At 35.9% G+C, this 14,251-nt stretch overlaps 1 protein-coding gene across 6 annotated transcripts in view; it reads right to left on the reverse strand.

Annotated features, from left to right (window-relative positions):
- The window catches only part of LOC127499482 (microtubule cross-linking factor 1), a 71,374-nt gene that overhangs the window by 53,019 nt on the left and 4,104 nt on the right, over positions 1-14,251 (reverse strand). For all 6 annotated transcript variants that reach the window (XR_007926134.1, XR_007926135.1, XR_007926131.1 and 3 more), the window contains exons 2-3: positions 11,814-12,038; positions 11,505-11,663 (exon numbers count right to left, since the gene is read on the reverse strand). Coding sequence is in view for 2 of the 6 variants with exons in the window: in XM_051869837.1 (XP_051725797.1) it covers positions 11,505-11,663; positions 11,814-12,038 (384 nt within the window). In the remaining 4 variants the exon portion in view is untranslated. The remainder of the gene's footprint in view (positions 1-11,504; positions 11,664-11,813; positions 12,039-14,251) is intronic.

Consider the following 14,251-nt stretch of genomic DNA (forward strand, 5'->3'; position numbering starts at 1 on the left):
AATTTTAACCAGGACAAGAACCATGTCCGTGCGTCGCCTATCAATGACATCATACCCGCGTTACCCTCGGTTTCCGGTTTTATTTTGTAGAAACCATGGAAACACCAAAGACGCTTAATATATTAAAGTTTTATTAGACAGGTGAGCAACTGTTTGGATACATTCATCAACAGAAATCTAATCATTGTTATATAGCTCAACACAGTAAGTCTTATTGTTTAAATCTTGTTTTCTTGATTTACCGCGATTTGATTGACTTTGTGCAACAAGGGTCTCATAGTAGCCACCGAGCAATCGCAGAGTAGCATTATAGCTTACAACATTCAAATGTATCTAATATGATAAACAGTGCTGTGTTACCCCACATATGCATGACCAGAAGAAGCAGAAGCGCTCGGCATAATAAAATATCCGCTGCTCTCAAGCTGTGTGTCGCGCTCGTCTCTCATTAGCAATTGCTCCAGCGGCCTCGTTCCGCTCCACCGGCTTTCAGCCTACTACAGTAATGTTAATAAGTCTTTAATACATTAGCTTATCCATAAATATGATTTCTGCCAGAGTCCCGTCGGATTCTTAGACGTGAAGACAGCACCTCCTATCATCAAGCTATGCCTTTGTTTTGAATAAGCGACCTCTAGCAGTGGAATTTACCAAAGTACCATATTAACATGGTTTCTGGACATGTATTATTGATTTATGCCTCCTATAAAAAGTATGTGAATGCAAACATTTCTAGCCAAGCAAAAATACCAAATGAATACCAAAAAATATCATGATACTTAAATGTTACTGTAAGATATTTTTAAAGAACACCATATTACCACAATGTGAGTTAAAAAAACTAAAACTCGTTTTATATTTATAAGTAGGGCTTCCCCCATCTAAAGATTTTTTTCATTTAAGCCATTAGTGGACTAGTCGGACGTTTATGATATTAATTTAATTACTTAAATATATACTTGGGGAGTGAAAATGGTTTCAGTTTTAGGGCTGAGAAAGAAAAATATTGTAACATCGTTCTACATTACAGAGAAATACTAAACCGTAATAATAAGCAATTATATGTAAATTAAGCATCTGTCCATCATGTAATGCATGACTTCACCATTTCCCGCAAAGTTATTTTTTCTGTGACTAACCGACTAAACAAAATTTGGTCGACTAAGCCTCTTTTCGTTGAATACCATTCATTAAGGGGCAGCACTATTTATAAGTTTATTTTTATATTAATAGTATAGGTACATTTTTGTAAAGGTGTTTAAAAAAATGGCAAAATGTGAGATTAACTACAATGCTATTCTTAGGAGTATTTAGAAGTATTCTTAGAAGTATTTCAATACCATGAAAACAGTAATCATTTAGTACCATTTTTATATTAAAAAAACATCATCTGATATCATACTGTACTGTGGTAGTGCTAGTGTTTTATAAGGAAAGACTCTGTTACGCAGAAGAAACAACCTCCAATTCACATGTTGAAGACAAAACTAAACCGAAATATTGGAATAGTGCTATTGAGCACACTATTATTTGTGTCGATTGGATTAAATATGCTCACAGAGCTCTAATCCATTTAGCCTACATCTTGTTTTGTTTTTACCTCTAAGCAAAGCAGCGAAGATTATAAGAGCTTATCTCCTTCAAATATAAACACAGAAATAAGGACAGCAAAATAAATGACACTTTACATATTACACACTCATCCACCATGAAAACACACATACACTTGCTTCTTAAAGGCTTTTGATGGTCCTCACCATGACACTGTTTAATGCATCTGAACTGAATTGAGCTGAATAATGAGAATATTATCTTCTTACAGCTGCTTTACAGCAGAATTTGAATCTGTCTCATATTTGATGAAGTTTGCATCATTGATTCTGTTCCTTTCCTATACTGTGAAGCTGCATTAAAACAACTTTATTGTATAAAGCACTATAAAAAATAAAGCTGACTTGACTTGCATCTCTCTAGAATCATGCCAACTGCTAAAAGATCACGAATACTCACATATGCCACCATTGCTTTTTGCATAACAGGAATGTTTATGATGTGGCAAGTTTGAGTGATGAAGTGAGAATGAGTCAAATATTCAGTAAATAATTAACTAAATTTCAGTCTAACACTCAAAGAGTAAGCACAGTGCTAGAAACGTCAAGGTCATGGGATTGAATGCAATGGAAGTCGATCTGGATGAAATCATCTGCTTTAAAACAAAACTGGAAAGAGTTGACCAAAATAGAGTATAAATAAAACAAGTCTACAGGTGTTCTGTGTTGAGAATGTGTTCAGCTCGGGTCGTGCTTTGTGTAGGCAGTGTGTGTGTGTGTGTGTGTCACTGCAGTATATTTGACTTGACTGTAGGATCAGACCCTCGTTCCTGCTCTTCCCTGCCGGAGACACACAGAGAGAATTCACTAACTAGGTCAATGAGATCCTCTACTTCAGATCTGCTCCCTGCATCAGCCATAGAAGACGTATTAGAGCTATGAGAATCTGTAGAAATGTATCTCAATTTGTTCCAGCACTTTGAGAATATTTAATATATATCCGTTTTTTTTGTTTTTTTTTTCAATCAGAAGAAACAATTGCAACCAAAAAAACCCCACTGCAAATTAGACTCAAATAAAAAAAAAAACCCTATATAAAACATCTATATAAATATCTATATTAGTATATTATATTAGCAGTACATTAGGATTACAGTAAAGGTTTTTATAAATGAGATTAGGTGTGCAGTTTCTACTTTGACACTGATGATGATGATGATGATGCAATACCAAAAATGATTAGTCTTTTCACTGTGCAAGTTATTTTCTCACTGTGTGAGGGCTTTTGTGCTTTTTTGACTTTTATTCATGAGGATTCAAAGTAATATGAGAGCATCTCAGTGATTGCTGTGGTCATTGATTCTGATTGCAAATTAGGTTTAAAATACTATTTAAAATAATAGAAGTAAAATGCCATAAAAATCTAGTTAATAATCAAGGCATTTGAAATAAATCTAGTTAAAGAAATGTATTCCACAGTTTTCCACTAAATGAATATAAGAATGAAATTTAATCATATGCACCAATATAAAAATAGCAATATATTATTATATTAAACTGTTAAAATTCACAATGAGAAGTTCAAAATGAGAACGTCTCAAGTAATGCTAACTGCAGATCTTATTTTACTCAATAGATACTCGAAGAAATCTGTTGTAAAATATTATTTGAAAATTATTTAAATAATTCCCAACCAAGGCATATGCAAAATAAAGGGGCGGGGCCTGGTTAATTTATGTTGAAACTAGCAGTTATGGTAAGGGGCGGGACCTTTCCCCAACACACTCGAAGTGCTTAACCAATCACAACACACTGGTCCAGCTGACCAATCAGAGCACATTGCTCTTTTCAGAAGGAGGGGCTTCATAGAGACAGGAACTAAACAGAGCGTCACTGACAGACTGGGAAGAGAGGAGCTGCAAAAATGGAGAATATGTGACAAATAATGTGTTTTTTGAACATTCAAGCATGAAAACCTGTTCTAGTAGAGCCTGAAAATAACATCAAGATTTTGTAAAAGGGTATAATATGGCCTCTTTAACAGACTCCTTCTGAAACCAGGTTAAAATGCTTGCTAAAGCACCGTTTCCATAGTATGCTGATCTATCAGAACATCGGACTACAGTGTGAGATCACATTCTGGACGTGTGGTGCAGTATGGTGAATTACACATGACATGCGGTCATTAGCGACCCTGCAGCACACGAAACGACTGAACTGTTTACAAAAACCTCCATAAGCCATTGCCATATCACAGCCTGACAGATATAAACCCATATGAGAGCCTCTCTGAGTATCTGTCTCTCTCCCTCTCTGAGTATCTGTCTCTCTCCCACTTCCTCTCCTCCCCTGTGAGGCAGGAATCTGCCAGGAGGTTTCATAACAGGCAGCTCAGTTGGATTAATGCTGGTCCGTGTGCCAATCCCACTGCAGGAATCAGAGTCGACAGCAAACAGCCCTGGACACCAGCGATAACACAGAGAAAATATTTCCAGACAACAACAGCGAAAGGGTCCTATATTAACTTAAACTGAAATAATAAAATGTAAACATTTTGTCCCAACACAGTGTTATTTTCGCTGAATGTCAATTACATTTTTTCACTGACGAAACGAGACGATAACTAGATAAAAACCAGTTTGTGATAACAAAAGCTATAATGAAAATCTATTGACCTTTTCATCAATGAACAAGTACGAGATGAAAATGTTAGGGAGGGATGATTTGGGAAGAGATTCAATCACAATGAATCTGTGTGGCAGGGAGATTTGAATGGTAACGTACTGATCTACCTGGCGGGTTAATAGCATACAATTGCTGCATGTCTTATAAAATGTTTAAAAATGACAACATCTCTGAAAATGAGAAAAACAGACATGTATAAATTTTACATTTGATGTCAAGGAAAGCAAGACATTTGTAAACCATGTGGAGCGATGTAACAATCTCCGGGAAAACAATAAAGCAATTTTAAACTATTTAAGCACAAGAAGACGCGAAAGAGAACTCAATTCGGGAGGGTTTTCTGCCCGCCACCTCTCTTACGAGTGTTGAATTGAGTTCCCTTTCATGCATTATAGCGCTTGAAAGGACAAATACACACAAAAAATATATCAAACTGCCCGTTTCAGTGATTATTCATTTAAACAGTCGGTTATGTTTTAAGTAAAAGTAACATATTTGGATCCGTGCATTAGTCCTTAAAGGGACAGTTCACCCAAAAATGAAAATTCTGTCATCATTTACTCACCCTCATGTTGTTTTAACCCTGTATGAATTTCTTTTTTCTGTTGAACACAAAAAAAGGTATTTTGAAGAATGTTGGTAACCAAACGGTTTCTGGTCCCCACTGCCTTCCATAGTATATTTTTTTGTTTTCATACTATGGAAGTCAATGGGGACCAGCAACTGTTTGGTTACCAACGTTCTTCGAAATGTCTTCTTTTGCATTCAACAGAACAAAGAAACTCATACAGGTTTAAAACAACATTAGGGTGAGTAAATGATGACAGAATTTTCATTATTGGGTGAACTATCCCTTTAATTATAATTCAAACAACAAAAGAAAAAGAGAATATCACTCAATGCTCCTGACTGGAGTAACCCCAGAGTGCAGTCTGGACGACTGGGGCGGGGCTAACCATGGTGATTTCAGTTACGATCAATTGGCTAATGTTTGATGAACTTAAGACGAATCAAGTTAGATGAAGTTAGTGTAATGTACGCTTGGTACGGCATCTCCGGGTTCTTCAGGCAGAAAATTGCCGTCTAATATACTCTAAATCTGGAGAACAAATTCTTAATTCGTGGCCACGATATAGCTTATATAGAGCCAGGACTACATCAAGTGAAGTAAAGTCAAATTTGTTTGTATAACACTCAATACACATCATGTTAAAGCAGCTTTACAAAAAGTCATATTGTCTATAAGCTTTAATATTGAGCAGTTTTAGGGCTGGGCGATATTACGAAGTATGTTGCTGATATAAATGATACACTGTTTGAGATTTAGCTATATTGCATTTATTATTTTATCCAGCTGATAAGTCAGCGCCACTTTTAGGACTGCATGAAATTATGGCATTGCAAAAGAGAGATATTTTCTATAGGCAGATATATTTTCTAGACTATATTTTCTGCATGTCGTGCAGGGCTCTGAATTTTTACATAATCCATTTAGGCTTCTTCATATTTCCATTAGGATCGGTGGATGCACAAACTATGGGATTTTACATAAATGATGATAATTCTCTGTATTTCAGTCAGTAAGACATCGGACAAACCCGAAAGTGCATTTGATTTAACATTATAAAGCAAAACCGTGGCGAAAAATAAGACAATAGGCTACCAATAACCCACACGCCCTGACCATATTTTTTGTGCGTACAAAGGAAACCTTGCAATGCTGAAAAAAAAATACAGGCATTTATTTTGTATGCAAAGATGTATTTTGAATTTTTTTTATTACAAAAACAGATGTTATTATGTCGATCTAGAGGCCAATAGTATTAATTATGTGCTCAAGTATTTAAGCAATGAATGTTCATATCACTTCTCTGCTTGGTATTTTTCAAGTCCTCACGTTATTGCACAGATTTACAGCTGCATGTGATTTTTCTTTATAGTTATATGGCTATACAGTGAGTGTTAATTTGAATCTATTTTCACTCATAAATAAATTGGATTTTTAATACCACTTATTTAGGCCTACTATAAAATGGGAACCTTTAAAAACTATAACATAGGCCTAGAGAACCAATATATAGGCCCACATATTTTATTAACAGGTAAACAATGAAACATGAGTGTGCCATTAAACATTTTATTAGCACTTTGTACCAAGTAATGCAAGCATTGGACAACAAATCATTTTGTTAAAAAACAAACAAACAAACAAACAAAAAAAAAGCGGTCATGCTTTAAGATGTAAAATCAGTCGTTTGCATTCGGGTTTGTCCAATGTCATAGACCTATTTAAATACATATGGAAATATGAAGAAGTCAAATGAATGAAGCGCTAAATGTAAAACAGCTCTATTCAGCCTGAAGTACCCGTAGGTGCCGTCACCATGCGTTCGTTTGTAAATCTTCATCTATTCTGTGTCTTAAGTACAATAAAACGTTACCCAATAGATCCTAACTAAAATACTAAACAGATAATAAGATATGATTAGAACTAGCACTTAATATTTCTGTGTACACCAAATCATTTACAAAATCGTACATCAAGGAATGCGCATGCTCAGGCTCGCTCAAAGTGTCTACCAATAAGATTTGCTGTATTACAGACCAATGAAATTGGGACACGTGTCGCTCCGCCCCAATGTGTCGCCCCGCCCCATCGTCCAGACTGCACTCTGGGGTACTTGCTTGACTGAGTAACTTTAGTAGCTTTAATAAGGGTTTATACAAGGAAGACAATGCACTGTTATTTTACATTTGATTACTTTATTCAATTTCTGAGGCAGTATTTCTTACCTGAATCCTACTGCTAGACCTACCTGACAAACTGAAAGCACTGTTTATTTCATCTTTGTTCTGTTATATTTATTTGTTCTTATTTTTGTTCCTTATTTACTGACTGTTAGATTTAGATAAAATCTTATGATATTTAATCGACTAAAACTAAAACAAATCAGATGACTAAAATTTGACTAAAACTAAATGGCATTTTAGTTCAAACACTATGACTAAAACTAAATTAAAAAATGCTTTTAAATTTAACACTGTCCCAATAAAACAAAACGTTTTTGCTTATATTTTGCTTAATGAAAAAAAAGCCCATTTCCAGGACCATTATTATTTTTCACACATTTGCCCCAAAAATCTCAATAGCAAAATGCTAAAATTATATATATATATATATATATATATACACTTTATTTTGCTATCCTCACTTACATAAATGAACTACAGTGTCCTGCACCCACTAGTAAAAATATATCAAAAATGTCTGAATAATTTTTGGTTTGACTGTATATATAATTGAATAAATCTAAATGAAATCTCACAGAAACGGATCTACAGTACCAACCTCAAACTCTGTAAAATATAAATACAGTAAAATGTTTACGAAATGCACAGAACGTGAGGAATCTATGTGCTTTTCAGGCCAAGTTCATTAGACAGATTAACAATCCTGAATCTAGAGTTGCACCGTACTGAACTCAGATGACACTGAATGTTGTATTTTTAGTTGCAGAATCGCTCCTTTACTGCCAGATCAGTACTTAGAGCAGAAACAGCTTCCCGTCTGCCCAGCTTAACGACATTCCAATCTGTTTAGCACGTGAACGAGAGCCCTCGCCATCCAAACCTGTGTCATGTGTGCAGGTGGAAAAATAAAGGTGATTAGGAAAGAACTCACTGATCAAGAACCAGTTTTCATTGTATGGGGTTTTTGAGTTGCTATATGCTTCTTAGGGTATTCAAAAACGTTCTTACTGTCAAATCACAGGATCTTCAGAGCAATGTTTTAATTTTTGGGATCTTTAAAACACCAGATGGTTTTCTAAAGAAAAGTTTTAAAGCTCCACAACTTTTCTTTAGGGGCTGTTGAATGCTTGAATCTGACCGGCTGACAAACGTGACAATTACATTCCACTAAACGCACAGCTAGTTCCAGGCAGGCTTTGTCCGCATTACACATCCATATGACTTCGCCAAATGATTTCAGTTCTTTCAAAGGTCCTTACAGCATACAACAGCAAAAGAACCAAAACCCACAACAACACTGACCAAGCAAATAGATAAAACAAACAATAAGATAAAAATGGCAACAACCATTTCCATGTTTTTCCCACTAAATTACATATTATCTATAAAAAGCACACTCTCTTTCTCCCGATCTCTCTCCTATACTCAATGAGAAACAATGTCAACAAACATATTTTTTTCTTAAGAATAATGTGCACCAATAAACTGTTCACAATAAGGCCAGGAATGTGTATTAAAGCAAATAGAGTCAGTTTTGATTTATGTTGACTTTAATATTTCAACTATTCTAATGTCTAAAGCCATTAACGTTGAAACAAGGTTGTCTTCTCTTTTAAAATAAAGACATCAGCTGGAAAAGCATGTTAAGTTAACTGAACACGGCAGTGTACAAGATACCGCATGATTCTCCATTTCATCCACATCTGTTGTGCGTGGGGCGAATGAAGGGATGGGAAAATGAAGGGTATTGTGTGATGAGCGCTGAAAAAGTAGAGTTAGATGCTTTCTAGGGCAAACCTCAAGAGAGAAGCACTATAGCTCACACAGCGCTAACACTCAGTGCTTTACCTCTTTTTCTCCTTCACGCTTACTATATCTGTCCTTGTGTGTACAAGTGTGTTTACCTTTCCAAATGACATTATAAATATTAATGCAAAAATAAAAAAAACAAGTTCAGGTTTATTTACACCATAAAGACTGACAGCATACAATAATCTGTTTTAAAGGAACAGTTCACCCAAAAATGAACACTGACAAAGGTCACCATCTATGAAAAAAAAAAAAGTCATATTTTGTTTGGAACAACATGAGGGTGAGTAAATAATAAAATTTTCATTTTCAGGTGAACTATCCCTTTAAGAAGATTTGCTGTTCCCCCCAGGGGATGTTTTACAATGCAGCAGATCTTAGAGAATCAGAAGGGATTCTGGGACACCAGTGCAATGATTCACTGTTGTGATCCTCTGCTGTTTGAACTGAAATAACAAGAGTAGCATACACAGATACATATTTATAAAGTGGATTGTTCGGCTCTAAAATCGGACTTTGATTTGCCAGTTTGAAGACGTAAAATAGGAGATATACAGAAGATGTAGATGAATTCTATATAAATGCACCAAACACAAACAGCCTAAACTTATGCTAATAATGGCAGAAAGTCAAGCATCAATATTAAAATTGCTCATTCTTGAGTAAGTGATCTAAACCAACCCATAACCGGAACTATAAAGTGCCCCTGTTATCCTAATTTCATTTTGGAGTCTCCTACAATAGGTTTACATGCAAAAATCAGTTTAATGTCATAACATACATTGCAGCATCAGCTCTTTTCTCACAGTGTCTTAAACAGTTCGATCAAAGATTCAGCCTCTCTAAACCCCTCCTTTCTGAGAGTCTGCTCTGCTCTGATTGGTCAGACGGCATGTTGTGATTTTTTGACCAAACCAAACACCCACTACCATATCTGAATTTCAGCTCTTCCTCAGCACTTGTATACACAATGATACGAACAGTAGGTGTTGGTTCTCCCATAGCAATTCCAGCATGAGTCTTCATCTTTTAGAAGTGAATGAAAGTGGAATAGCTTTGGCAGCGCAGAAAACAGCAACTACACAAACCAAGCTTGCCCAGTCCTCAACTACAACTACAGTGTTTGAGGGCAGATCAAAGTAGGCAATTTTCGCAGGCAGCCAATTAAGACCATAGGCTGGCATTATGCAAATTTATTACAAACCTACGCAAGTTGGAGCAGGATGTAAGACTGGAATTACTGGCGACTCATTTCAGACAGTTCAGAATAGGTTCTTTCTTTTGGGAGACAATAACTCCAATTATCTGCACATTGATCTCTGAAACTTTGCAGACCATTTACATTCACAAACAGCTATATTACACACTGCATGAACAGTAATATCCGAAAAAGCATAATAGGGGCACTTTACTTTGGCCAGACATTGATGTTATTCTCCTCCATACTGCAGTTCATCTACATGTACAGACGGTCCTACCAGTGATTCACTCTTTCCAGATTAGTTTAAGATTAACCTCAGCAACTCCAGGATAACTCCTCAGTATCTGATTACAGAAGCAGCAGCAGCAGCCGTATGCACCGCTACAGCCTCTCATGCATTAATGCACAGAACAGCAGGCTTCAAAGTTAAATGTATTCATCCATACTTCAAAGCAACTCACAGTGCACTAACGGTGGGAGGAATTCTAACCTTCGGGCCATCCGGGTTTCAGTGCCTTATTCAACTATTCAAGATGCATACAGCAAGATTTCCATCACAGCTATTTTACAATCTCTGGGTCATTTCCAGGTTTGTCATCGCTGCCTTGAAGTAATATTCTGGGTTATTTACAACTTAAGCCTAATAATGCTGCCAATTACCACAGAAAATTATTAGTCATTTGATGAAAACAAGCATGTCTACTGCACTTACAGTGGAAGTCAGCCGGAATGAAAATAAACGATTAATATATTGGTAACACTTTAGGTTTCATTTAACTAACAATGAAAATTATTCTAAAGTGTTTGATAATCTTAGTTATTGTTAATTCCAACATTTACTAATGCATAATTAAAATCAAAAGTTGTTTTATGGAATTTAATGGACCTAAGCTGACAATGAAAAGTTGCTTTTTTTAATTTTTTTATTAACATTAACAAAGATTAATAAATACTGAAACAAGTGTATTGCTCAGTGTTAAAGTTAGTTAATGCATTAACTAACATTAAATAATGGGACCAAAGTGTGACCAATATATCTAACTATCACACTAATTCAGAGGTATAAGCACATCACATGGGCGAAATATACAGTAGTAGTAATTTTTAGGAAAATGTTATGCATGATATTCGAAAAACGATGCTTTTGATATTAAACAATCTGAGCTGCTTCAGGCTTTCATTATAAGAGTATTACTGTAAATGCAATTCCTACTGGTTTTTACAAACTGAGGAATTTATTTTATGTAGTTAAAGGCTGTACACAGAAACTAAAAGGCTGTACACAGAAATTAAGCTGTAAGTAACCCAGAATATCCCTGTTACGGTTACAACCACTCTCTGATACATGAATAAAAAGCTGCACAATAGCCACACTACTTCATAAATATGCTTTTAAAGAGTCACCTCTTATAAAATCTTCTTGTCCTCTGTTATCCAATTCAATAAAAGTGTGCAATGTGCACAGGAATCTAATATCAACTCAAATACGGTGAGCTGGTGTACTGTACCTCTTTGGCTCTCTCGAGCTCGTTCTGCATGGCCTGTTTGGAGATCTCCACCTCGATGATCTTTTGCCTGAGCAGCTCGTTTTCATCTTCAGCCCGCGTACGCTTGTCTTCCACAGTCTCCAGTTCATTGTGTAGACGCACAGATACATCTTTGGCCACCTGTGGGCAGAGAGAGATGTTTTATTATCCTGTTTTCATATGTGCAACATTAGTTAGAGAGCTCAATACTTATCTTACACACATCAGATATTGAAGCAAATTTTTGACCCCACACATTCTAAACGTTTCCATTCCCTATGACAAAAACACCTTTAGGTCCTGCTCCAGACCGCGTAGAAGCTCTCCGTCGACGTGTCCGGTCTGAGCTACACGCAGACTCTTCTGTTCTGCCTTGCGCAGGCGGTACTGAAGGATCCGGCAGTTCTTGTTGGAGCGGTCCAGTTCCCTGCGTAGTTCCTGGAGCTGGTACACCTCCTCCTCCAGGTAACTGTCCCTGATCTCCTCCATTTCCGCTCGCAACTCGTCCACTTCATCCTAAAGAAAACCGAATCAAGATTAGAATCAGAATCTGAATGAACAGCAGAATGAGAATCGGAATTAGAAACCGAAAGAGAATGAGAATCAGAATCGGAATCAGAATTTAGAATGAAAATCGGAATGTGGATAAGAATCAGAATCAGGATTGAAATCAGTATAAAATTCAGAATTGTACTCAATCAGAGTCTAATTAAAATGGATCTGATTATGGACTGAATTTGCACTGAAATTAATTTCTGTAGGATTAAAATCAGGATAAGAATCAGAATGAACAGCAGAATGGGAATCGGGATTAGAAACCGAAAGAGAATGAGACTCAGAATTGTAATGAAAACTTAGAATGAAAATCAGAATGTAGATTAGAATCAAAATCAGGATTGAAATCAGTATAAAATTTAGAACTGTACTCAATCAGAGTCTGATTAAAATGTATCTGATGATGGACTGAATTTGCACTGAAATTATTTTCTGAAGGATTAAAATAAGGATTAGAATCAGAATGAGAATCGAAATGAGCAGCAGAATGGGAATCGGGATTAGAAACCGAAAGAGAATCAGAATAGGAATCAGAATTTAGAATGAAAATCGGAATGTGGATTAGAATCAGAATCAGGACTGAAATCAGTATAAAACTCAGAATTGTACTCAGAGTCTAATTAAAATGGATCTGATTATGGACTGAATTTGCACTGAAATTATTTTCTGTAGGATTAAAATCAGGATAAGGATCAGAATGAACAGTAGAATGAGAATCGGGATTAGAAGCCGAAAGAGAATGAGAATCAGAATAGGAATCAGAATTTAGAATGAAAATCGGAATGTGAATTAGAATCAGAATCAGGACTGAAATCAGTATAAAATTCAGAATTATACTCAGTCTAATTAGAGTCTAATTAAAATGTATCTGATGATGGACTGAATTTGCACTGAAATTATTTTCTGTAGGATTAAAATAAGGATTAGAATCAGAATGAAAATCAGAATCAGAATTAACATCATGATTAGAAACAGAAAGACAATCAGAATTGGAACCAAAACTAGAATGAAAATCAGAATCAAATTGAACATCAGAATGAGAATCAGAATCAGGATTAGAATCAGGTTAAAAAAAACAAACTCTAAATCATTTGAAATTCACTTGTGCTTACAAATTACTTTCTTTTTATAATCCTGTAAAATTACTTTTAAAATCCAAATGAAAATCGAAACGAAATGAACATTAGACTAAAAGCCAGAATGAGAATAGCGGATAGAAAAAGAATGAGAATCAAAACCAGGATTAGAACCAGAATGAAAACGAGAATCAGAATAGAATCAGAATGAACATCATAATTAGAAACAGAAAGACAATCAGAATCAGAATAAGAATCCTCATTCAGAATTCTAATTTAATTGGATTTTGGAATGTAACAGAACTGAAATCACTGTCTGAAATGACAAGAACAACCTCCCTACTAGAATAAAGAAAAAGACACTTCAAAAAATAAATAAATAAATAAATAAATAAATAAAAGAAAAAAGACTGCAGGTAAAGAAATGTAGTCATCGGTGAAACCCCTGTCCTGAACTGTAATGAATGACTGTCATTTGTGACGCCTTATTTCCCAGTAAATACTGAAATATGCCTCAGTGAATTCAGTGTAAACAAGCTTGAGGAAGAAAGAAAGGCAGGGAAAGACAGACAAACAAAGACAGCGAAGGAGAGACAGACAGTGACAAACAACCCAAACACAATGACCTTCACTGTATGTTGGGGACAGTGTCATGTGACAGCAGCATCCCTGCCATGCACTATATGGATGTTCCTGTCAAACATGAGTTACGGTGGACTAAATGATTAATGTCATATAACATGGAGCTGTTTATATTGCTGTTTAATTGTTTAATTATTGGTGCATACATTCTACAGAATTACTTATAGAGAGATATACAGATAGAGAGACAGATAAAAGAGAGATAAGCACACAGACGGAGACGGAGGGGTGCACATCTGCTTTAGGGAGGCTCCAAACACACAGGTCCGGCTCAGGGTCAGGAGGGACGCGTGTTTGCGAACGGCTCCTGCGGGGGACGCAGCATTACACGCACAGCTACTAAAGCGGATTAACATGCCGTCTTCAGAGATAAACTTATGAAAATCCTGTTTGTGACAGCAGCCGAGCCCTGGCGCATCTGACAAATAAGATAAATCATTTATAGAATTATGCTAA

The sequence above is a fragment of the Ctenopharyngodon idella genome, chromosome 2 (genome assembly GCF_019924925.1).
Source record: "Ctenopharyngodon idella isolate HZGC_01 chromosome 2, HZGC01, whole genome shotgun sequence".
Lineage (NCBI taxonomy): Eukaryota > Metazoa > Chordata > Actinopteri > Cypriniformes > Xenocyprididae > Ctenopharyngodon > Ctenopharyngodon idella.